The 25,873-nt window shown below is 37.3% G+C and overlaps 1 protein-coding gene across 1 annotated transcript in view; it reads right to left on the bottom strand.

Moving 5' to 3' along the window:
• Window positions 1–25,873, bottom strand: part of LOC128546987 (uncharacterized) — a 155,239-nt gene that overhangs the window by 104,444 nt on the left and 24,922 nt on the right. The window contains exon 3 of the mRNA XM_053518460.1: window positions 8,935–9,019. Coding sequence (XP_053374435.1) covers window positions 8,935–9,019 — 85 coding nt within the window. The remainder of the gene's footprint in view (window positions 1–8,934; window positions 9,020–25,873) is intronic.

Genomic DNA, 25,873 nt, shown 5'->3' with positions numbered 1-25,873 from the left:
TCAATGATATATAAACAATACTGTACTATATATACAATATGTTATAACAAACACTTGGATTAAAATTTGCATATATAAAAACCTACAGTTGTTTTCATATGGAATTTTTTGGCCGATTATAAAAAGTTATCAAATAAGTTATTTATAGTAACAACAAAGGGAAATAAATCCTAAAACAAAAAAATAAATCTATATAATATAAGTCCACAAGAAACTCTTTACCAGGCAGAAATAGGTCAAAATACACCTAACAAGAGGGTCATTGACCCTAAAGCGCTCACCTGAGTACAAGGCTTCAAGTGTGTTTGTATAAAGTAATGGTACAAGTACAGAGTTAGGTTTTTTCTATGTTAGCCTTTATTATATACATGTCACACACTTTTTTTAACCTAGGGCAATAACTTGAACAACTACAATAGACTGTACAACTCTGATATCACCTGCCAAATATCAATGCTCTAGCTATTATGGATTCAGAGAAGAAGATTTTCAAAGTTGCTTATATATAAGCATATAGTAAGTACATGTCATACACAGTGGCGTGGCCATTTTTGACCTTTGGGCAATAATTTGGACAAATATGGTAGAAAGTCAAACCCTTATATCACATGCCAAATATCAAAGCTCTAGAGAAAAAGATTTTTAAAGTCTGATAGCTGAAAACCTATTTTTAACCAAAAAGACCCATATGTTCAATGAACCGGAACCATTTGAACAACATTGAAAAAGGGCTACCCAGAGATCATTTGTGTGAAGTTTCATCAAAATCCATTCAGTGGTTTTGGAGGAGATGTTGTTTAAAGAAATTGTTGATCAAAAGTAACCACGCCCTTTGGCGGCCATGCTTTTTGACTAATCAGAAAAATTTGAACACTATTTGTAGAAGGTCACACAAGGACAATTTGTGTGAAATAATTTTAAAATTGGGCTAACAGTTTTATGCAAGAAGATTTTCTAAGTTTCTACAATATACATATAGGGAAAAGTGACCACGCCCCCTGGCAGCCATGTTTTTTGACGAATCAGAACAATCTGAACAATCTTGGTAGAGGGTCACACAAGGACCATTTGTGTAAAATTATTTTAAAATCGGGCTAGCAGTTTCACACAGGAAGATTTTTAAAGTTTCCACTTTATACATATAGGAAAAGTGACCACGCCCCCTGCCAGCCATGTTTTTTTGAAGAATCAAAATAATTTGAACAATCCTGGTAGAGGGGCACACAAGGATCATTTGTGTAAAATTATTTTAAAATGAGGCCAGCAGTTTCACACAAGAAGATTTTTTTAATTTCTACTATATACATATAGGAACTAGAAATGTGTCCATGGGACACAGATGCCCCCACTACATGACATTAGTCAGGGGCCAGAACTCCTACAATACTGAATGAATCCGGATGCGAAACCCCAGGTGCACAACTACACATGCTGACCAACATTCCTGTAAACTTTGGTGATTCTAGGTCAAATACTTTTGGGGCTATGCGCGACACAACATTAAAATGACCAATTTTTTACTAAGTCAGGGGCCATAACTTCTACATGACTGCATGAATCCGGACGTGAAACCCCAGGTGCACAACTACACATGCTGACCAACATTCCTGTAAACTTTGGTGATTCTAGGTCAAATACTTTTGGAGCTATGCGCGACACAACATTAAAATAACCAATTTTTTACTAAGTCAGGGGCCATAACTCCTACATGTCTGAATGAATCCGGACGCGAAACCCCAGGTGCATAACTACACATGCTGACCAACATGCCTGTAAAGTTTTGTGACTCTAGGTCATATACTTTTGGAGCTAGGCACGACACAACATTAAAATGACCAATTTTTACAAAGTCAGGGGCCATAACTTCTACATGACTGAATGAATCCGGACGCGAAACCCCAGGTGCACAACTACACATGCTGACCAACATTCCTGTAAAGTTTTGTGACTCTACGTCAAATACTTTCAGAGCTACGCGCGACACAACATTTTCGGAAGGACGGACGGACGGACGGACGGACGGACGGACGGACGGACGGACAGACGGACGGACAAGAGCAAATCTATATGCCCCCCCCCAAAGTGGGGGCATAAAAAGTGACCACGCCCCCAGTGGCGGCCATGTTTTTCGACAAATCGGTATAATTTGAATAATTTTGGTAGATGGTGACATAAGGACTATTTGTGTGAAATTATTTCTAAATCGGACCATCTGTTTAGGAGGAGATGTCGTTTGAAGATTTTTCTATTTTTAGCTCCAGCAGCCCCTATGTGCACCCAAGCGGAACCGTTTAATCAATTTTGGTAGAGGACCACCCAAGCAACATCCAGGCCAAATTTCATCAAAATCCATTCAGTGGTTTTGGAGGAGATGTCGTTTAAACATAACTGTTGACGACGGACGACTTGACGCATGCACGCACGCACAGACGACAGACACAGCGTGATCACAATACCTCATCATGAACACTTCGTGCTCAGGTGAGCTAAAAATTGGATGTAACATGCATGTTGTACCACAGAAAAGTGGTCTTGATTTTTCCCTACAGCCAGTAATAAAAAAGTTACAATATAATCTATTTATAGTAACAACAAAGGGACTAATTCTAAAAACAAGGGTGCCTCATGGTGGTGAACATTTGTGCCAAGTTACATCAAAATCTCTCCATGCATGAAGAAGAAATGCTCCTGACAAAATCATTCTTGAATTTGACATTTGACCTCTAAGTGTGACCTTGACCTTAGACCTAGGGACCTGGTTCTTGTGCACCACAATCCGTCTCATGGTGGTGAACATTTGTGCCAAGTTACATCAAAATCCCTCCATGCATGAAGAAGAAATGCTCCGGACAAAGTCATTCTTGTATCTGACCTTTGGCCTCTAAGTGTGACCTTACCTTAGACCTAGGGACCTGGTTCTTGCGCATGCCACTCCATCTCACGGTAATGAACATTTGTGCCAAGTAATATTAAAATCCCTTTAAGGATTGTTGAGTTACAGACTGGACAGGAAAAAAGCCCTTTTGGCCTTTGACTTCTAAGTGTTACCTTGACCTTGCAGCTAATAGCCCAGGTTTTGTGCATGACACGTTGTCTCATCCATGGGAATATTTGTGCAAACTGATATTTAAATCCTGTTTTGCATGACAAAGTTAAAGACCTGACAGGAAAAAAATCCTATTGACCTTTGATCTCCAAATGTGACCTTGACCTTTAAGCTAGGGCTCTGGGTTTTGTGCATGACACCTCGTCTCATCATGGGGAACATTTGTGCCAAGTAATATTGAATTCCCTTGATGGATGACAGAGTTCTGGACCAGATAGAAAACTCTATCGACCTTTGACCTCCAATTGTTACCTTGACCTTTGAGCTAGGGGTCCGGGTTTTGCGCAAAACATGTCGTCTCATCATGGGGAACATTTGTGCAAAGTAATATTAAAATCCCTTCATGGATGGTAGAGTTATGGACCGGACAGGAAAAAAGCCCTGTTGACATTTGACCTCCAATTGTGACCTTGACCTTTAAGCCAAGGTCCGGGATTTGCACATGACATGTCGTCTTTTCATGGGGTACATTTGTTCCAAGTGATATTAAAATCCCTTGATGAATGACAGAGTTATGGACTGGACACGAAACAGACCCTGTTCATGCCATGTTAACATTTGACTGCCAAGTGTGACCTTGACCTTTGAGCTAGGGGTCCGGGTTTTGCGCAAAACATGTCGTCTCATCATGGGGAACATTTGTGCCAAGTAATATTAAAATCCCTTCATGGATGACAGAGTTATGGACCGGACACGAAATTGTGGACGGACGGACGGAATGACAGAATGATGGACAGATGGAAAAACGCATTCCTATAGTCCCCGAAACTGGTTTTCAACCAGTAGGGGACTAATTAAAATATATAAATACAGTGACTGCATGCATATATGCTGGACTATTTTTTTTAAATAAGCTTCTATTTCAAAATACTAAAATTTAACAAGAGTTGTCAGTGGACAGCGTGCATGACTATTCTCAGTGCTTGATAGTATAATATAAGCTATGAGTAAAACTTTAACATTACAATAAGCATACTCTAAGTCGAAAAGGGGCCATAATTCAGTCAAAATGCTTGATAGAGTGGCCTCCTTCTTTTTACAGACTGGGGTCATGATAGTAAACAAGTATGCAAAATATCAAAGCAATATCTCAATGGACTTTGAAAATATTCGGGGTGGTACGCAAACATTAACATTACATTAAGCATATTCTAAGTCGAAAAGGGGCCATAATTCAGTCAAAATGCTTGATAGAGTTGCCTCCTCCTTTTTACAGACTGGGGTCATGATGGTAAACAAGTATGCAAAATAGCAAAGCAATATCTCAATGGACTTTGAAAATATTTGGGATGGTACGCAAACTTTAACATTACAATAAGCATATTCTAAGTCAAAAAGAGGCCATAATTCAGTCAAAATGCTTGATAGAGATGCCTCCTCCTTTTTACAGACTGGGGTCATGATGGTAAACAAGTAAGCAAAATATCAAAGCAATATCTCAATGGACTTTGAAAATATTTGGGGTGGTACGCAAACTTTTAATATTTGTGTGATGCTCACGCCCACACTCAAGCTCACGAGTTGGATAGCTCCCCTATTATTCGAATAGTCGAGCTAAAAAATGAAGTTAGCAGATAAATTGTTAAAACCCGAAAGTTCATTGTTATCACTACCCTCCTATTTTGTCATATTAAATTTTACCGTTTTTTATAGTGCTGTTTTAAAACACACTGAGTGGTCATATTTTGGGAGACCCGGGTTCTAAATAATTGCTTAGAAGTTTGGAAATGGCATCAAGCTTTCATATTTTATACTTCAGTTCATTCATATCACCTGGCTTTGTTTCAAGCTAAAGTGGAAAATGACAGTGACTTTGAAGCTATATCCAGCTATAATATTCATGTTCTTCAAATTTGGAAGAAAAAAAAAACATACTGATAGAAATGGTGGAAGGTTTTATCTAGTGTTAAATATGAATACGGTCAAATGCTGACAAAATCTTAGCCATATTTTTACTCCAAACATAATTTTTTTTTGCTTAAAGGCATTCATTCTAGCATTGATGGAAAAGAATAATATCAGAAAATATATTTAAAGTAGGCAGTTACGTTATATCCACTCCTTTTATGAACTACAAAATAGATATTTGTTTAAATGTGACGAAAAGCTGGATGCTAAATGAAATCTTTAGCATACAAGCTGTTTACCGTCAATGCTTAGAATGCAAATCCTGTGTGGTTTTGCTAACTCTGGGTCAAATACCTTTTGAGATATGCACAACACAAATTCGGACGGACAGACAGACAGACATATTTTTTTACTAAGTAGGGCCATAACTCTGGTCTGGCTGAGTGAAATCCCAATTAAAACACCAGGTGCAGAATTGTGAGGTTTTATAACTCTAGGTCAAATAGGTCAAATACTTTAACAGATATGCATGACACAAATTTCGGACCAACCAATATGTCTTGAAGGACGGATGAACAAGGGCAACTCTTACTGCCCTGTTTTAATACATGCATTTTTCTAAAAATTAATATTATCCCTTATGACTTTCCCTTTTTCATATGCCAAGGCCTCTTCCCAAATGCTCTGTGAAAAGCCCTGGGCCTGTATTCATCAAAGTTTCAAACTTAGACTTAAGAATGCAAGAAGTTCAATTTAACATAACAATCATTTTAATCAGTTTATCGTGATGAGGATTAGCGTATCTGTTTCTCGCTATGAATGTCACATGTACTCAAAAGTTTTTTAGCAAGTGGTGCTAATTTAACAATGATGGAGCAAAAAACAAAATTTAGCATAAATTTCGGACTAAAAACATTGATGAATACCGGCCCTGGTCTTAATGGCAACCTGGTTTCTAGTACTATCAAAGGCAATGTAAAAACTAGAAAATGCTTTTGTAAAAAAGCGCATGTCTCCCCCAATGCAAAGTCCTATAGGCAAGAAGTCAATAGGGGTCAGGAGCGAAAGTCAAAGAGACACTGATGGTTGGCTGCAATAGGGATCATCTACTTGGCATGTCCAATCATCCCGCTAAATTTCAACACTCTTGGCCTAGTGGTTCTCAAGTCACTGTTCAGGCTTCTGTGACCTTGACCTTTGATCAAGTGTAGGGGTCATCTACTCTGCATGTCCAATCATCCTATTAAGTTTCAACATTGTAGGTCAAGTGGTTCTCAAGTTATTTCCAAAAAATGATTTTACATGAACAGGTCACTGTGACCTTGACCTTCAATAGACTGACCCCAAAATCAATAGGGGTCATCTACTCTGCATGTTCAATCATCCTATGAAGTTTCAACATTCTGGGTCAAGTGGTTCTCAAGTTATTGATCGGAACTGGTTATCAATGTTCAGACCCCTGTGACCTTGACCTTTAACAGAGTGACCCCAAAAAAAATAGGGGTCATCTACTCTGCATGAACAATCATCCTATGAAGTTTCAACATTCTGGGTCGAGAGGTTCTCAAGTTATTGATTGGAAATGGTTTTCCATGTTCAGGCCCCTGTGGCCTTGACCTTTAACAGAGTGACCCTAAAATCGTTAGGGGTCATCTACTCTGCATGACCAATCATCCTATGAAGTTTCATCATTCTGGGTCAAGTGGTTCTCAAGTTACTGACCGGAAATGGTTTTCAATGTTCAGGCCCCTGTGACCTTGACCTTTAATGGAGTGACCCCAAAATTGATAGGGGTCATCTACTTTGCATGTACAATCATCCTATGAAGTTTCAACATTCTGGGTCAAGTGGTTCTCTAGTTATTGATCGGAAATGGTTTTCAATGTTCAGGCCCCTGTGACCTTGACCTTTGACGGAGTGACCCCAAAATCAATAGGGGTTATCTACTCTTCATGACCAATCATCCTATGAAGTTTCAACATTCTGGGTCAAGTGGTTCTCTAGTTATTGATCGGAAATGGTTTTCAATGTTCAGGCCCCTGTGACCTTGACCTTTGACAGAGTGACCCCAAAATCAATAGGTGTCATCTACTCTTCATGACCAATCATCCTATGAAGTTTCAACATTCTGGGTCAAGTGGTTCTCAAGTTACTGGCCGGAAATGGTTTTCAATGTTCAGGCCCCTGTGGCCTTGACCTTTAATGGAGTGACCCCAAAATCGATAGGGGTCATCTACTTTGCATGTACAATCATCCTATGAAGTTTCAACATTCTGGGTCAAGTGGTTCTCTAGTTATTGATTGGAAATGGTTTTCCATGTTCAGGCCCCTGTGACCTTGACCTTTGATGGAGTGACCCCAAAATCGATAGGGGTCATCTACTCTTTATGACCAATCATCCTATGAAGTTTCAACATTCTGGGTCAAGTGGTTCTCTAGTTATTGATCGGAAATGGTTTTCAATGTTCGGGCCCCTGTGACCTTGACCTTTGAAGGAGCGACCCCAAAATCAATAGGGGTCATCTACTCTTTATGACCAATCATCCTATGAAGTTTCAACATTCTGGGTCGAGAGGTTCTCAAGTTATTGATTGGAAATGGTTTTCCATGTTCAGGCCCCTGTGGCCTTGACCTTTAACAGAGTGACCCTAAAATCGTTAGGGGTCATCTACTCTGCATGACCAATCATCCTATGAAGTTTCATCATTCTGGGTCAAGTGGTTCTCAAGTTACTGACCGGAAATGGTTTTCAATGTTCAGGCCCCTGTGACCTTGACCTTTAATGGAGTGACCCCAAAATTGATAGGGGTCATCTACTTTGCATGTACAATCATCCTATGAAGTTTCAACATTCTGGGTCAAGTGGTTCTCTAGTTATTGATCGGAAATGGTTTTCAATGTTCAGGCCCCTGTGACCTTGACCTTTGACGGAGTGACCCCAAAATCAATAGGGGTTATCTACTCTTCATGACCAATCATCCTATGAAGTTTTCAACATTCTGGGTCAAGTGGTTCTCTAGTTATTGATCGGAAATGGTTTTCAATGTTCAGGCCCCTGTGACCTTGACCTTTGACGGAGTGACCCCAAAATCAATAGGGGTCATCTACTCTTCATGACCAATCATCCTATGAAGTTTCAACATTCTGGGTCAAGTGGTTCTCAAGTTACTGGCCGGAAATGGTTTTCAATGTTCAGGCCCCTGTGGCCTTGACCTTTAATGGAGTGACCCCAAAATCGATAGGGGTCATCTACTTTGCATGTACAATCATCCTATGAAGTTTCAACATTCTGGGTCAAGTGGTTCTCTAGTTATTGATTGGAAATGGTTTTCCATGTTCAGGCCCCTGTGACCTTGACCTTTGATGGAGTGACCCCAAAATCGATAGGGGTCATCTACTCTTTATGACCAATCATCCTATGAAGTTTCAACATTCTGGGTCAAGTGGTTCTCTAGTTATTGATCGGAAATGGTTTTCAATGTTCGGGCCCCTGTGACCTTGACCTTTGAAGGAGCGACCCCAAAATCAATAGGGGTCATCTACTCTTTATGACCAATCATCCTATGAAGTTTCAACATTCTGGGTCGAGTGGTTCTCTAGTTATTGATCGGAAATGGTTTTCAATGTTCGGGCCCCTGTGACCTTGACCTTTGAAGGAGTGATCCCAAAATCAATAGGGGTCATCTACTCTTCATGACCAATCATCCTATGAAGTTTCAACATTCTGGGTCAAGTGGTTCTCTAGTTATTGATCGGAAATGGTTTTCAATGTTCAGGCCCCTGTGACCTTGACCTTTGACGGAGTGACCCCAAAAACAATAGGGGTCGTCTACTCCAGCAGCCCTACAACCCTATGAAGTTTGAAGGTTCTAGGTCAAATGGTTCTCCAGTTATTGCTCGGAAATGAAGTGTGACGTACGGACGGACGGACAAGGCAAAAACAATATGTCTCCTGGGGGAGACATAATAAGGGGTCTTACATCTGTTATTCCCAACTCCCTCTCTTCTTTTTGTATCAAAGACAGGACCTCAGCTAAACGGATTTCTTTTTTCTCGAAGTACTTCCTAAAATTGACAAAAATAATGTACAATACAGTTTAATATTCAAGGCAAATAATTCTGTATGCTTCTGCTAACTAGATATACTTATGAAAATTCTCTATCAAATCTTTATCAAAACAAGAGGGCCCTGAAGGCCCTGTATCACTCACCTGAAGAAAGTAGGTCAGTAGGTCAAATTCATGGTCAATGAAGTCAGTTTTAAGATCAGTGTGCAATAATGTAAATGTCATCCAAATTTCAAGGCTGTATCTTAAAAACAAAAAAGTAGGTAAGTAGGTTACATTCCATATGACCCAGATTCGAACTTGACCTAAATATCATCAAGGTTAACATTCTGACCAAGTTTCATGAAGATATAGTCATAAACGATGCCTCTAGAGTGTTTACAAGCTTTTCCTTTGATTGACCTGGTGACCTAGTTTTTGACCCCACCTGACCCAGATTTGAATCTGACCTAAAGATCATCAAGATTAATAGTATGACCAAGTTTCCTAGAGATATTATCATAAATGTGGCCTCTAACAAGCTTTATATTAGATTTAATCTGGTGATCTATTTTTTGACCCCACCTGACAAGTTTCATTAAGATAATGGTCATGAATGTGGCCTCCAGAATGTTAACAAGCTTTTCCTTTGATTGACCTGGTGACCTAGGTTTTGACCCCACCTGACCCAGATTTGAATCCGATCTAAAGATCATCAAGATTAACATTCTGACCAAGTTTCATTAAGATATAGTCATAAATGAGGCCTCTAGAGTGTTTACAAGCTTTTCCTTTTATTTGACCTGGTAGCCTAGTTATTCACTCCACTTGACCTAGATTTGAACCTGACCTAAAGATCACCAAGATTAATAGTATGACCAAATTTCCTAGAGATATTATCATAAATGTGGCCTCTAACAAGCTTTATATTTGATTTGACCTGGTGACCTAGTTTTTGATCCCACCTGACTCAGATTTAAACTTGACCTAAAGATCATCAAGATTAACACTCTGACTAAATTTCATCAAGATATGGTCATGAATGTGGCCTCTAGAATGTTAACTAGCTTTTCCTCTGATTTGACCTGGTGACCTAGGTTTTGACCCACCTGACCCAGATTTGAACTTGACCTAAAGACTATCAAGATGAACATTCTGACCAGGTTTGATTATGGTATGGTCATAAATGTGGCCTCTAGTGTGTTAACTAGCTTTTCCTTTGATTTGACCTGGTGACCTAGTTTTTGACCCCTCCTAACCCAGATCTGACCTTGACCTAAAGATCATCAAGGTTAACATTCTGGCCAAGTTTCATTAAGATATAGTCTTAAATGTGGCCTCTAGAGTGTTAACAATCCTTATCTTTGATTTGACCTGGTGGCCTAGTTTCTGACTCCACTTGACCTAGATTTTAACTTGAACCTAAAGATCATCAAGATTAACATTCTGACCAAGTTTCATGAAGATACAGTCATAAATGCTACCTCTAGAGTGTTAACAAGCCTTTCCTTTGATTTGATCGGTGGCCTAGTTTTTGACCCCAGCTAAACCAATATCAAACTCGTCCAAGATTTTATTAAGAGTAACATTCTGACCAAGTTCCATTAAGATTGGGCCAAAATTGTGACCTCTAGACTGTTAACAGTCAAATTATTGATGACGGACAGCTGACGACGGACAATGGACACAGGGCGATCCTTTGAGCACTTCTTGCTCAGGTGAGCTAACAGGCTACAGCTAAGACAGAAATCATTTTCCTACAGTAATATGATGAAGATGTTAATTGTTAATCAGATAAAGCAAAAGTAATTAGTGCCCTAAAAAGCTGACCAGTCAAAACTTTACCCAAAGTACTTAGTGCAGAAAGTGAGAATCTTTAACTTCATTTAATCAAATGAGAACGTTTTGTTCACTATTATACTATTTTGGCCTCTTTCAGTCAAGCCAGACAAATACTAAGAAATCATGATTATTTATTCCTGACCAAGTTATGCAGATTTTGTGGTTATAATTAAAACACACAAAAATTTCAATAAATAATCTAGACCACTGCCCAGTAATAAAAGTCTACTGCCAGAAGGCGGCATCAATTTGTCTTATTACATACTCATATTTACTCTCTGTTAAGCATTTTTTGCCATATCAACAAAATAAAAGAACATGCATACTGATATTGCACCCTATCCACCAAGTACTTGTATTGTATTGCACGATATCACTTTGTCTGACTGATGGACAGACGGATGGGCAGAAAGGAGACAAACCATATTAAAGTCCCCTCTGTTAAAACACCTGTACTGGGTGCTGACAAGTCACCGAACAGAAATCGGGGTTTTTCCTTTGCCGTTTTATAAAAAAGTATCACTAAAACAAGAAATTTGCCCCGTTTAATCTTCAGCCCATTTGTCATTTGAAAATCAAAAAACTTAATCAATCAGACATAAAAAATTGGATATTTTGAGGCTCAAAAGGGGTAATGAAACACACTTCATTAATCAACATGGCGGAATAATCACCGTACAGATATTTAGAAGACTATATATAATAATACAATTTCATGATGACATTTTTCACGAAAAAACGTTGATTATGACCTTCTGTCATCTGTGCCTTCTTAAACATGTTTTCCTCCATATTCAAAGGGTTAAACTATAAACAGGGATGAACTACGTAACAGCAGTGTTTTACCCGTGTTACCATTTAAACGAAATTCTATCTGCAGAAAATATCTCGGAGCTTAGCCAACAAAATCAAATATATTTTGGTTTGTGCTGTTTTCGGAAAACCAAAAAATCTATAAATATGTTTTAATACAATTGAGGCTTGAAGTGGGGGTAAATATATATAAATTGATTGTGTTTTCTGGCCAATAGTCACCTCTCTTTCAATATTCAACATGTGGCCAAGCAAATGCAGACATTGATTCATTTTGTAAAAACAGTATTTTAACTAATATATTAACTACTACTGTGAAAAATGTATCAAACAGTAAATTGTCGTCTGCAGTTCGTGCTATAATTGTTTGAGACCCACTTGGTGCCCCTAAAAGTAATGAATACTGTGCATGCGCCCTGCCATTCCAATACCCCAAGGTCAGAGGGCAGCAGTTTTGTAAACACGTGATATATGGTACAATATTCCTCATTAATACATACTTGTCAGGTTAATGCTAATATATGACAGTCAAAACAAAATGCCAAATGTTTCTGATTAGCCGATAACTGCAATATAATTGAAATAAAGACGTAACTAGAAAATGCTTTTGTAAAAAAGCGCATGTCTCCCCCAATACAAAGTCCTATAGGCAAGAAGTCAATAGGGGTCAGGAGCGAAAGTCAAAGAGACACTGATGGTTGGCTGCAATACCCTAGTGAAAAAATCAATGGAATTCCAGTGGAATGCTACATAAATTCCACTGGAATCTGCTATGTTACTGGAATACCAGTGGAATTACCAAATATACCACTGGAACTGGAATTTGAAATACCAGTAGAGGTGGAACTCCACTGGAACTGGAATCTGAAATACCAGTAGAGGTGGAACTCCACTGGAACTGGAATTTGAAATACCAGTAGAGGTGGAACTCCACTGGAATTTGAATTTGAAATACCAGTACAGGTGGAATTCCACTGGAATTTGAATTTGGAATACCAGTACTAGTGGAATTCCACTCAACTGAATTTCATGATTATCGAATAAAATAGCACCAGTTTTGGCGGAAAAATGATGGTTTTTATATAGTTTGAAATTCTGGACCAGATTTATGTGAATAGCATGGTATCAGCTACAGTAAGTGCCTTATAGATGTTGAAAACAAAAGAAGTTTAAATCAATTATAAAATGTGATATTTTTTCTGTTTCTTTGATTCATATAATTCTAGTCAGATGCAGTCATATTTTTGTCATTGGTTTTCATGACTTTTATTCTTATACATGTAAATATTTTGATCAGTTCTTGATTTCCATGCTTCTTACTTTGTCAAAATATGTGTTTTTGTGCCCCCACTGAGTGGTTGGCCCAATGGGGCATATAATTTTAGTCTAGTGACGTCCATGCATCTGTACGTCCATCCGTTTGTGTGTATGTGTGTAGGAAAAAAAAAAGTGACGTGCCTAGCTCAAAAAGTATTTAATAAAAATTGATGAAATATTGCATAAGTCTTTAACATGATATGAACGTGTGCACCTCCTATTTTTCGTCTGTCTCTGCTCCCTATTTCTAGAGTTATGGCCTCTGAAATAGTCAAAAAAGTATTTTAAGTGAAATTCCACTGGAAACTTGACGGAATTCAACTGGAATCTTGATGGTATACCACTGGCATTCGTAGTGGAATTCCACTGGTATTCTGGTGGAATTCCACTGGTATCTGGTGGAATTCCACTAGAAAATAATCGCTATTCCAGTGGAATACCAACACTATTCCGTTGAAAAATACCAGTGGAACTGAGATGGAATTCCAGTTGATGTTCCAGTGGTATTCCAGATGTTCATTTTCACTAGGGTAGGGATCATCTACTTGGCATGTCCAGTCATCCCGCTAAATTTCAACACTCTTGGCCTAGTGGTTCTCAAGTCACTGTTCAGGCTCCTGTGACCTTGACCTTTGATCAAGTGACCTCAAAATAAATAGGGGTCATCTACTCTGTATGTCCAATCATCCTATTAAGTTTCAACATTGTAGGTCAAGTGGTTCTCAAGTTATTTCCAAAAAATGATTTTACATGAACAGGCCACTGTGACCTTGACCTTTAATAGACTGACCCCAAAATCAATAGGGGTCATCTACTCTGCATGTTCAATCATCCTATGAAGTTTCAACATTCTTGGTCAAGTGGTTCTCAAGTTATTGATCGGAACTGGTTATCAATGTTCAGGCCCCTGTGACCTTGACCTTTAATGGAGTGACCCCAAAAACAATAGGGGTCATTTACTCTGCATGAACAATCATCCTATGAAGTTTCAACATTCTGGGTTGAGAGGTTCTCAAGTTATTGATTCGAAATGGTTTTCCATGTTCAGGCCCCTGTGGCCTTGACCTTTAACAGAGTGACCCTAAAATCGTTAGGGGTCATCTACTCTGCATGACCAATCATCCTATGAAGTTTCATCATTCTGGGTCAAGTGGTTCTCAAGTTACTGACCGGAAATGGTTTTCAATGTTCAGGCCCCTGTGACCTTGACCTTTCACAGAGTGACCCCAAAATCGTTAGGGGTTATCTACTCTGCATGAACAATCATCCTATTAAGTTTCAACATTCTGGGTCAAGTGGTTCTCAAGTTACTGACTGGAAATGGTTTTCAATGTTCAGGCCCCTGTGACCTTGACCTTTAATGGAGTGACCCCCAAAATCGATAGGGGTCATCTACTTTGCATGTACAATCATCCTATGAAGTTTCAACATTCTGGGTCAAGTGGTTCTCTAGTTATTGATCGGAATTTTTTTTCCATGTTCAGGCCCCTGTGACCTTGACCTTTGATGGAGTGACCCCAAAATCAATAGGGGTTATCTACTCTTTATGACCAATCATCCTATGAAGTTTCAACATTCTGGGTCAAGTGGTTCTCTAGTTATTGATCGGAAATGGTTTTCAATGTTCAGGCCCCTGTGACCTTGACCTTTGACGGAGTGACCCCAAAATCAATAGGGGTCATCTACTCTTCATGACCAATCATCCTATGAAGTTTCAACATTCTGGGTCAAGTGGTTCTCTAGTTATTGATCGGAAATGGTTTTCAATGTTCAGGCCCCTGTGACCTTGACCTTTGATGGAGTGACCCCAAAATCAATAGGGGTCGTCTACTCCAGCAGCCCTACAACCCTATGAAGTTTGAAGGTTCTAGGTCAAATGGTTCTCCAGTTATTGCTCAGAAATGAAGTGTGACGTACGGACGGACGGGGCAAAAACAATATGGGGGAGACATAATTACGTTTGTCTGGTATACGTTCCTATCCGGTGACTGGTAGGCACCCAGTAGAGGACTTAAGAATTTCAGAGCAATTCCTACCATATCTTTAAAATCTAAAATCAACAGATACATATCCTCACCTGAAAACTGTATTTGCCAAAACAGCAAGAGCAGCCAAATAACAGCGTGCTCAACTATGATGCCCTTCCACCTATAATGCTAGTTTACAAACAAAATCTTAAGCAAAAATTTATAAGTAGAGAAAGGGACATAATTTTGCCAAAATGTAAGCCAGGATTATGAAACTTGCCACATAAGATCAATTTATGATGCAAAAGATGTCTGGAGAATCTAAAATCATTTGGTCAAGTAGTTCCTTAGAATCATGCTCACATGCAAAACTTCCACAAAATTACTGCTAGTGTTATATATTTTGACATTCGACACCCGATCCTTGATACTTTATAACAGTTTCAATTGTGTGTGTATGATTTATACATCTGAATTCATGATACAGAGTACTGCAAACTCCCATTTCCACTATTCAACCAGCATGGTGTGGTTATCATGTTACTGCCGTTATGTTTTAGGACTAGAGGACAAATTCACCCCACTTAACATTGGTTTAATGGATTATTATATGGTCTTGGACGATTTAAAAATTTTTAAACCGGTTAATCATTTGTATGAAATCGAATCAAACCGGTAAATCGGTCGCCATATTGAACATGCTGTTTTCTTTCCTGACGACTGTATCAAGGTACTTCCAGCAGCTGACTTTATTAGTAACTTACGGACTTTATTGTTTGAAAGCTGAGTGATAATTGACAAGTCGTATTTTTAAATTAGATATATCACGACAGGCAAATCCGCGACTATTGATTATGTTGCTGTGTTTTAGCAGAAATATACCACAGATCTATGTGCTGGGCAAAGAAATGTACACGTATAAAGATAAAGTATGATTTCGTTGATCTGTGATGTTTTTTGTTTGAAAGCGATTAACTGTTTTGCAAAATTGAAACCGGTTTCACCTAGTAATCGGATTGGATCGGATTAACCAAGTAATCGTCCCAATCCTAGTACTATGGGTTGCCCCACCCCATACACATCCGGTGTACTTTAACCTCATGACTCACAGAATTCAGTGTCCCCGTTTGCAGATATCAGTTACATAGGACTTACGATGCCATGGACTTTGGATAGTCATTTAATTTCCCTTATCTACCGTGATTGTAGATCAATGTTTATTGTTCCTGGGTCAGGTTGTGTGTCCGACGGAACAACCCTGGAGCCTTATGCAGAAGAAACTGCCTTATAACTGTTCAAACCAGTTTCATTTGGCCCTTAATTGTTAAGATTGCAAAACGATCAATTATACGCCTTCACTTGGGTTTTCCTGACGATTATGTGATGGTCTCCTATTTAGTTCTGGGTACGGGGTGGTGTCAGAAATTCCTGTCAAGGTTATTGCCCTTTTTATTTGTTATTATGCTAAGGTTAGCCTGGGTAATACTCCCATTAAACCTGGTACAATTCTACATCATGATTGGTGGTACCAAGTTGTACCTCTTAGTAGGTGTGGGAACTGGAGGTCACGAAACTAGTATGCTAAAAAGAGCATAATTTAAGAGGTAGAGTTGTGCATCTTGCCCTATGAGGTCACCTCATGATGCCAAAGACATGACTGTGTGAAGTTTGAAAGCATTTAGCCTAGTAGTTTTTGATAAACCTGCTTAATTAAACTTTCATTCAAAGTTAAATGGGCTTAAGTTTGACAAAATAAAGGATAGAGTTATGTAACTTACCCTATGAGGTCAAAATCTTTTAGTAGCCAAGCTAACAAAAAAAGAAATGATTTCATCATATGATTATGTGTTTAACCAAATCAAGCATAAAGAAAATGAAAACAAATCAAGCAGAAATTTCAATGGTCTTGTCCCTAAGTATTTACCTCTGTCCTCATTCAAATCTTTACCAATATTTCCAGGTGTTTTCATCTAATTTATTGTACCATATAAATGTATCCTGAAAATATTTATACTCATTAAAATAGCCTATGCAGTGATAGGGTAGCAAAGTGGTAAGATTTCTGACGTCTACACAGGCAAAGTTTGAATTCAGTTCAGAACTTTATTTTCATCAATATTGATTTTACTTTTACAGTATTTTATGTAAGACACTTCACCTTTCTTTTTTAAAATTCTTTTGTTATAATATTTCATTTATGATTTCTTTTTTTGGCCATTTTATTACAATATATATTTTATATCAATATATATTAATGCGTATAAACAATATAAAAATGTTTGACATTTCCTACAAGGGATTACTGAAATGTACACAGAATTAAGAATATTGAATACTAGTGTATTTCTTCCATTAAATTATCCATCAAAAACCATTATAAGCACAGATAAGCATAGCAAAAATTTATTTTTTTTAATATTCAAAATATGTTATGTTTAAGACTCAAACCCACAATCCCAAATTGGTAGTGTCCAGATCTCTGCAAATGTGTGACAAGTCAATTTAGTAAATTTATATGTTTATAAATTGTACTGGTTTATCTATAGTATTAGATTGCTGTTTAAATTTTATGTTAAAAAAACCAGTTGTAATAGCTGTCCAAATAGATCTTTTGCATAACTATAAGGGTACAAAATCACTACTTTTTAAACTGTACATGAACTTACTGTTTACAAATATAAAGGGAGGTAATAAAAACCTGGACTCAATAAGAATTTCTACTATGTTCAAACCTTTGATAAATATAGGAGAAAAGTATTATTGGAAATAGGATTCACCAAGAAATTAATATATACAAGTTTGTTCCAAACGGAAAAATGTTGCAGCCAAGTTTTAAACACAGGCATTATGAGCCTTTAAGTTCAGACACCAAACTTTGATTTATTGAAACATACAAAATATTCGCGAGTGCCAGATAAATACTTATGGATATAGGCCCTAAATGAAAGCTCTAAGAAGGAAATGAAAATTAACTAATGTGATTTGACAACTAAATTTACTTCCTTCGTCAAGTGTTCAGGAAGAATTAAGTATTCATTCTATTCAATCGTAATTTTAAAAAGTAATATTAGAAGATGGATTATAATACTGACTATATTCAATATGAAACTAAATTGACAGAGTGTCGAAAAACTGTTTTATGTGTAAATGGTTAAACATTATATTAATCATATTTAAGAAATTTCATCTTGCAAGTGTAATTTACAGTGAATAAAATATTCATTTCACAATCAAAAAGACTGGAATGCTACTTATTTTAAAGTAAAAGGATCTACATTCAAACGGCTGGAATATATTTTGGAAAAAGGTATGTTAAAGAACAGAAATGTGTAAAGAAGGCAACTGTGGTAAGATTTGTATTGAATTATAGATATACTGGGAACAAGCTGGCCACGGTGACCCTAGATTGCTCATCTGAATTTCACAGCTGGCTTGAACAATTTTGTGTAGAGGACCACACAAGAAAAATAGTTGTCAAACCATTTCGAAATTGTACCAGACTCGTTGTTCTGACAAGAAGATTTCATCCACTAAATACATATAGGAACCACTATACATAAACATTATCTAGGGAAAATGACTTCAATCGCTGATGGCCATTTTTTGACAAAGAAAAATAGTCTGAATAAACTTTGTTTAGTATCATTGAAAAAACATTTCTCTGAAATTATTTCAAAACCAGACAAGCAGTTTCCAGGACCATGACATCCTAAGATTTTTTGCTCAGGCAGACATGTTCTTTGATGAATCAAAAGAATCTGAATAATCTCTTCAGAAAAATTCCCACAGAAACATTTCTATAAAATTGTTTCAAAATTGAACAAGCATTCCCTCCTGGTAGCAAAGTTTTTTAGGCAAAGAAGAATCCTGACCTGAAGGAATCTGATACGTATAAGGCAGCACAGAGGTATAATTTTATCTATCCAATACTCATAAAATTTAGCCTAACAATGTTAACCTTTAGCCTGCTGGTGGCAAGTGATTTCGCATTTGCAACTAGTGCAGACCAAGACCAGCCTGCACATATGTACAGACTGATCATGGTCTGCACTGTTCGCTATTCAGTCCATAAATTTTCAATGAACACCCCTTCAAACTAGAAGATGCTTTTGTAGAAAAGCGCATGTCTCCCCCAATGCATAGTCATATAAGCAAGAAGTCAACATGGGACAGGAGCAGAAGACAAAGAGACACTGACGGTTGACTGCAACAGGGATCATCTACTTGGCATGTCCAATCATTCCACTAAGTTTCAACATTCTGGGCCTCATGGTTCTAAAGTTATGAATTGGAAATCGTTTTCTATGTTCAGCCCCTGTGACCTTGACCTTTGACTGAGTGACCCAAAATCAGTAGGGGTCAAATCATCCTATTAAGTTTCAACATTCTGGGTCAAGTGGTTCTCAAGTTATTGACTGGAAAGTGTTTTCAATGTTCAGCCCCCTGTGACCTTGACCTTTGAAGGAGTGACCCCAAAAATAATAGGGGTCATCTACTTTGGAAGTCCTATCACCCTATAAAGTTTGAAGGTTCTAGGTCAAATGGTTCTCAAGTTACTGACCAGAAATGGATTTCCGTGTTCTGTCCGCTGTGACCTTGACCTTTGATCGAGTGACCCCAAAATTAATAGGGGTCATCTAATCTGCATGTCCAATCATCCTATGAAGTTTCAACATTGTGGGTCAAGTAGTACTAAAGTTATTGATCGGAGATGGTTTTCCACGTTCGGGCCCCTGTGACCTTGACCTTTAACAGAGTGACCCCAAAATCAATACGGGTCATCTACTCTGCATGACCAATCACCCTATGAAGTTTCAACATCCTGGGTCAAGTGGTTTTCAAGTAATTGATGGGAAATGGTTTTCCATGTTCATGCCCCTGTGACCTTGACCTTTAATAGAGTGACCCAAAAATCAATAGGGGTCATCTACTCTGCATGACCAATCATCCTATGAAGTTTCAACATTCTGGGTCAAGTGGTTCTCAAGTTATTGATCGGAAATTGTTTTCCATGTTCCGGCCCCTGTGACCTTGACCTTTGATGGAGTGGCCCCAAAAACAATTGGGGTCGTCTACTCCATAAGCCCTGCCACCCTATGAAGTTTGAAGGTTCTAGGTCAAATGGTTCTCTAGTTATTGATCGGAAATGAAGTGTGATGTACAGACGGACGGACGGACAGAGCAAAAACAATATGTCTCCACCAGTGGGGGGAGAGACATAATAATAAATAGTATTGTCCAAATTGAATGATGGACCAGTCCATTTTAGAAATTTAGCAGGGTAAAGGTTAAAATGATGAGACAATGTCCAGATCAATTCTTAAACAAATTAACAACATATATGATATAGCGTTAACAACAGTGAATGTCAATATGTGCGACAAGGAGTTGCAAGAGGCTTAAAATACGACAACTTAACATTATAGAGAAGAATACCTAAAATGACAATGGAATTACTTAAAGGATATGTCCAAAATATTTTTCTTTCTGGTCATCTTTCAACCTGGACAGCTCTGAAATTTTGCTTGAAATTCTTTCAAAAGTTGATTGCCTGTAATTCAGATTCCTATCTGCTGCTAGCGATACTGTTCGGACCATACACATCACCAGTACGTGCATAATGATTAATCATATTCTTGGAGCCCTAGCCAACATGATACTTGCTTCCTGAACTCAAAGCATGCACAAAATGATCGCACAACCCCTATGCGGATTGTACGCTGATTCACCGTTGCAGTCATATGGGGTTTCAATTAGGCTTAACAGGCAGACCAGAAAAAAATACCCCATATTCAAGACAATACATGTCATTTATTTAATAGCAACATTCAAATATGATGTATATATGTGACTACTGAAACTAACAATAATGAAAAGATATTCGTGAAATAAAATTTGAGGAAAAAAACAACACAAAAATCTCATGAATACAAACACAATATCAAAAGCATCGAATACAAACAATGTACCAAAAGCATCTTTCATTCTGATTGTTTTTATACCATACTTATTTTACAACATACTTATATACATATGTTTCACTACAGTTACACAACTAAACTGTATACTGCTGACATGAATTTCTGTTCTCCACTGGATTTCATATGCCCTATGTCATGAAGGTCATTTTGATTTACATTGTCATTGTTCACATAAAACCATAAAATATAAGAAAAAGAAGATAATATTATTTCTCATCTTTTCGAACATAATGTTTTAATAGTTTATCTATTTGGTCATATTTTTGCATACCTCAGTCATTTGAGTGTGAACTCAATTCAAGAAATGATAGCTTCTGCTTGCCCAGCAAATCTCGCAGGGTGATGAATTTTGTTTTCTATTTCTCTGTTATTGTAGAAAATGTTATAACGTAATTTGCTTCGCTTTAACATACGACGTCGCGCTAGTGACGTCTACGTTATATCTGTTGTAACTGTTATATAATTCTAAGATATGTTACGACGATTAAAGTTAACACCTGGGCACAGCTTTGTAGTTCTTTACATCTTCTATGTGATAGTTATCCTAAAACATGAATAGTATGAGTCCACAATATAACTGAGGAAATTTGGAGTGTGTGTCAGCAAAAATACTGACCTCCAAATTTATGCAACAGCATAAACATAGTAAAATTTCACAGACAATATAATTTGCCAATAATGCACTTTCTCTACCTGTCAATGCAGTATGTCTAACTTCTTCAATTAGATGATCATCAACATATAGGCACATTAGCAAAGAAAATGTTTGTCATATATACAACATAACCTGCAGATTTAATGTGTGATAAATGTAACTTGCAAGTCTGAATCCAAAGGGTAGTGTCTTGAAACAAAAATAGTACCCTGCCCATTGGAAACCAACTAGCTTATAAGAGTCAAAGTGCAGCTTCACATTTTCGAATCCAGACTTATCATCAATTGATGTAAAATATGTATTGCTTCTGACCAAACCTGGGACGTTCTTTTACATGTCTAAAGTAAACCGCATATCCTTAATCCAAATGTTTAAGTACATCAGACTCAGACAAAGTCTTGGTTTGGTCAACTTGACTGTGAGTGGCACAACAATATGCGGCAGTGTACACTCGCCTATCATACCGCATACATGTGATCTCCCGCGCGGGAGGGTCAAAATCCCGATTTTTTCACCTTGCCTCCCGTCTCCCGACCAAAACCATATTTCTCCCGCTTTTCAAAAAAAAAAAAAAAAAAAAAAAAAAATCAGTATTATAACTGGGTTGATAATTACCGAGGAGTGCCAAACATGTTTGCACAGTTCAAAGTGTCACCGACTGTTGTGTATTATACATGTTTGACACACATGTAGCTGGAGGAAAGAGTTGTTTTTCACAGGTGGATTATTAATTGTTTGTTTTGATAAGGGATTAGACAAGCAGGGTATTTTCCACCTGTCTCACGGGGCTGAATATCTGCCCATTCTCAATGCCAATTAAGCTCCATTTTTTACCAGCTTGAAGCAAAAAACTCCCAGTCATAAGAAATAATTCCTAACTGAAATGAATATTGATTATTCAAAGAAAAATTTTGCTAGGTAATAAAATCACATAAATAATTGTTGGAAAAACCAACACATTACTATTTTTAGAACAGGAGTGTTATTTCCCCTTATGGAGTTACGCCATTTTCTTCCAATGTTTACCAAATTAATTTGCTACTAAATCGGACATATTTCATTGAAAATTGGATGACAACACACACTCATTTATTTGATAACGTCAATCTACATTATTTGGTAAGGGTAAATACATGTTGATGCATTTCTGTTTTCTATTTTTCATGTCAAAATCATCAGTATTTTTATACGAAAGTGGGTGGGGTAAAGAATTTACATAATTTATGAGTTGTGTTCAGACCAATTTAGAGCTTCGGTTTTTTTTTAAGTCCTCGAGTAGAATAATGTTAATGCATGTTCACCTTCATTTCAGACCTAAATTGAGACTTTGATTCTACAAATTTAATCTGTTAAGAAAGTTTAAAGTTAGAAAAAGAGGGAGCTTCTGTAAGATAGCATGCTCGACTTTTCTCAGTGATTGACTCTGAATTAAAGCTTTGCCAGTAAAAGAGACATAATAGTCAATAGCTTTGAATGTAACAGAGATATTAGACATTATATAAATCTTTAACAAAAAAAAATGAAGTAAAAAAAGTGGCATAACTCTGTCAAAATTCAAGTCAAGAGTTATGAGGATTGTTTCTTCTGGTGTAGACTTATATACATTTTTTTGTGGCCGAAAATGTTGGACTTTGCCTCTGAAGTTATGTGTCCGCGCGCTTAATTTATGTCGATGAAAAACCTCCAGTTTTGAGACCCCAACTCCAGCTGAAAAATGGCAAACCTCCAGTTTTGGGATTCTGAACTTATCACATGTATGCATACCGAGACAGAAAATAGAACCATTATGTAAACCTTACGCCAAATTTTTAGTTTTATTTATGAATTCAATACAGTACTTGCATTTGTTAGTGTTATTGAACTGCTGTAGGGATGGAAATCATAGTCATAAGGCTTTCCTAAAAATGAACCTTTCAAAGATGTTATGTAATGGTAAATATCAACCCCATTTTCAATCCACTCTTGATAATGGTTCCTATTTTAAAATTATTTGCCATTCATGTATTTTTGTATGAATTTGACCGGTTTGAAAACTTTTCTGATCAGGAATTCAAGGTTCTCTAGGCTTGGGGCAATTTTGAAGCGTTTTTAACAATATCCTCAGCAGACAGCTTTGTTACGTTTTCACACCAATTTTTCCCTTCATAAGTGACATATCTCAGCTTCTCTAATCTCGATATTCTCTGGCTCAAAACATACGTCAATTCAAGATTTCAACTTCAAAATTTCCTGAAACAAACAATACACCCCCTATAGCAAAACAAAAATCAAATACTGAGACAATGATTCATACAGTATCAAGAGCAGGAAAAAATCAGTTTACCTATCACTGCTTAGAGAGAAAAACCCCCGCTAACTTTACATTTCAATGTCCAAAGGATAATCACGTATGATGTGGCCAACCTGTTTGCATTGAAAGCATGCGGTCTGACTTGGCAGTCAGAATCTGCCTCACACTCTCAGTATAAAACCTGGTCCTGGACGCATAAAAGCAGGCATCATGGGAGGATAATAAGATTCCACCAGGAATGTGGGCATTAGCCCTGTAGCCCAAGCAGCTTGTGGTGGCATGGTCGGTAAGGGAATTACACTAGCTGTAGCTTTCTTTGGTTCATTGTTGGTATTAATTTCATTCATCCCTAAATTTTTCTTTAGTTTTTGCTCTTTTCTAGTATTATTTCTTCCTCTTTCGTTCACAGTACTTTCAATACAAGCACAATCACAAAAGATTGTTTTTATTTATGGACATAAAAACACGATAACACCATAGCAATCTTTTCTTTGTTTGGGTGATCCATTTTTCTAGCAACATTATCCTGCAATACCAGTCTGTCAAATAAACTGTCGACATTTACCTCCTTCTTTGCCGCCTCTTAACTTGCCATCCGAATATGCCCTGTCATCAGGGGTCTCGCTAGGTCCAATTTTTTGGGAGAAGTCACTTCTCCCTCAAGCTGATTTAGGGAGAAGTGGGTAGACTTTAGGGAGAAGTGGGAAGACTCCATCAATTTTGGCTATAATTTTCTTGTTTCTAGATAAAAAGCCATTGATATGACCATTCATTTTCTTAGTTACATCATTTCCCATACAGTGATTATTGTTTCATTACAAAACTCTGTAAAAAAGTTGTTTTCTGAAATTCAAGCCAATGCTGTAAATCTAACCCACCGATTTTTGGTGCTATATCGTGTAATATATGAATGCAGGATGAAAAGGGGTTTATTATTAACAAAAAGTCACGACTTGTGTGAACAGTTTCTCATTCGAATAAAACTGAAAGTAAACCGTGTCAAACCTAGAAATACATATTCAAATCAATTCATAGATCAAAGTCAGTTTTACGAAGTTAATACTTTACATGTCGTTCTTTTACTATGGATACCAAATAGTTGTGTCTATAATTCCAATTAATCGCATTGTTAATCAACAATTTCTTTATAAAACGTCGTTGTTTTTTTTGCACTCGCACATGTTGACAGTTAAACGCTAAGTGTCAAAGACGTAACCGTAGCGCTAATTGGCCGATTACAATCACCTCTGGTGTAACGGATAATTTGATTCACTTTCACACTTCTCGCGAAAATCTCACAAGTACCTGAAGTAGGCATAGCTTAAATTATGCTATCGGCATGTGTGTATGTGTATTCAACACTCATTTTGACATCGTGCAAATTGTCAACAGTCTGAGCAGCGGTAATTAGCGAGTGCAGATAAAAAAAAAATCAGGGGACTTGAATTTCGCTTTGAGGTTAGATTTCAGTGAAGTTTGAAGCTTCAAAGTGACTATTTTGCCAAAGTCGCTCCCTCGCGACACCCCTTGTCATATTCTGAACAAATGTCCCTGATTGATTTTTCATATCTCTTTTTTCTGTAGAGTTTCAATCTTCTTCACAAATTCATCCGTCTATTTAAGAGTTTAAATAATATTATTAGCATTAATTTTAGAAATTCAATTAAAGATGGGTAACACCAGCTCAGAGAATCACTTCAGAAATGTGGAACTCATGCAGAGTTCCCTTTTTAAGCATTTCAACATCATGTGCAAACAATAATCCAAATAAATCACATGGCACTTAAAATACAGATTATCTGTCACATTAACTACTTATTTCTATGTCTGCTGGACAGTAATCTGCAATCTATTTATTTGAGATATAACACAATTGTTGCACAAAAGGCAATGAAACAACTTTTATTTCTGTGATATTAATATATTAATTTCAATTTGATATATACCGGTACCTAAAAAAACAGGTGATAGACAAAAGAGCTCTAGTGAAGTAAAAAAGAAAACTGTC

Source organism: Mercenaria mercenaria, chromosome 11, assembly GCF_021730395.1.
Source record: "Mercenaria mercenaria strain notata chromosome 11, MADL_Memer_1, whole genome shotgun sequence".
In the NCBI taxonomy this organism is placed as follows: domain Eukaryota; kingdom Metazoa; phylum Mollusca; class Bivalvia; order Venerida; family Veneridae; genus Mercenaria; species Mercenaria mercenaria.
This window is presented reverse-complemented; position numbering and strand designations above follow the sequence as displayed.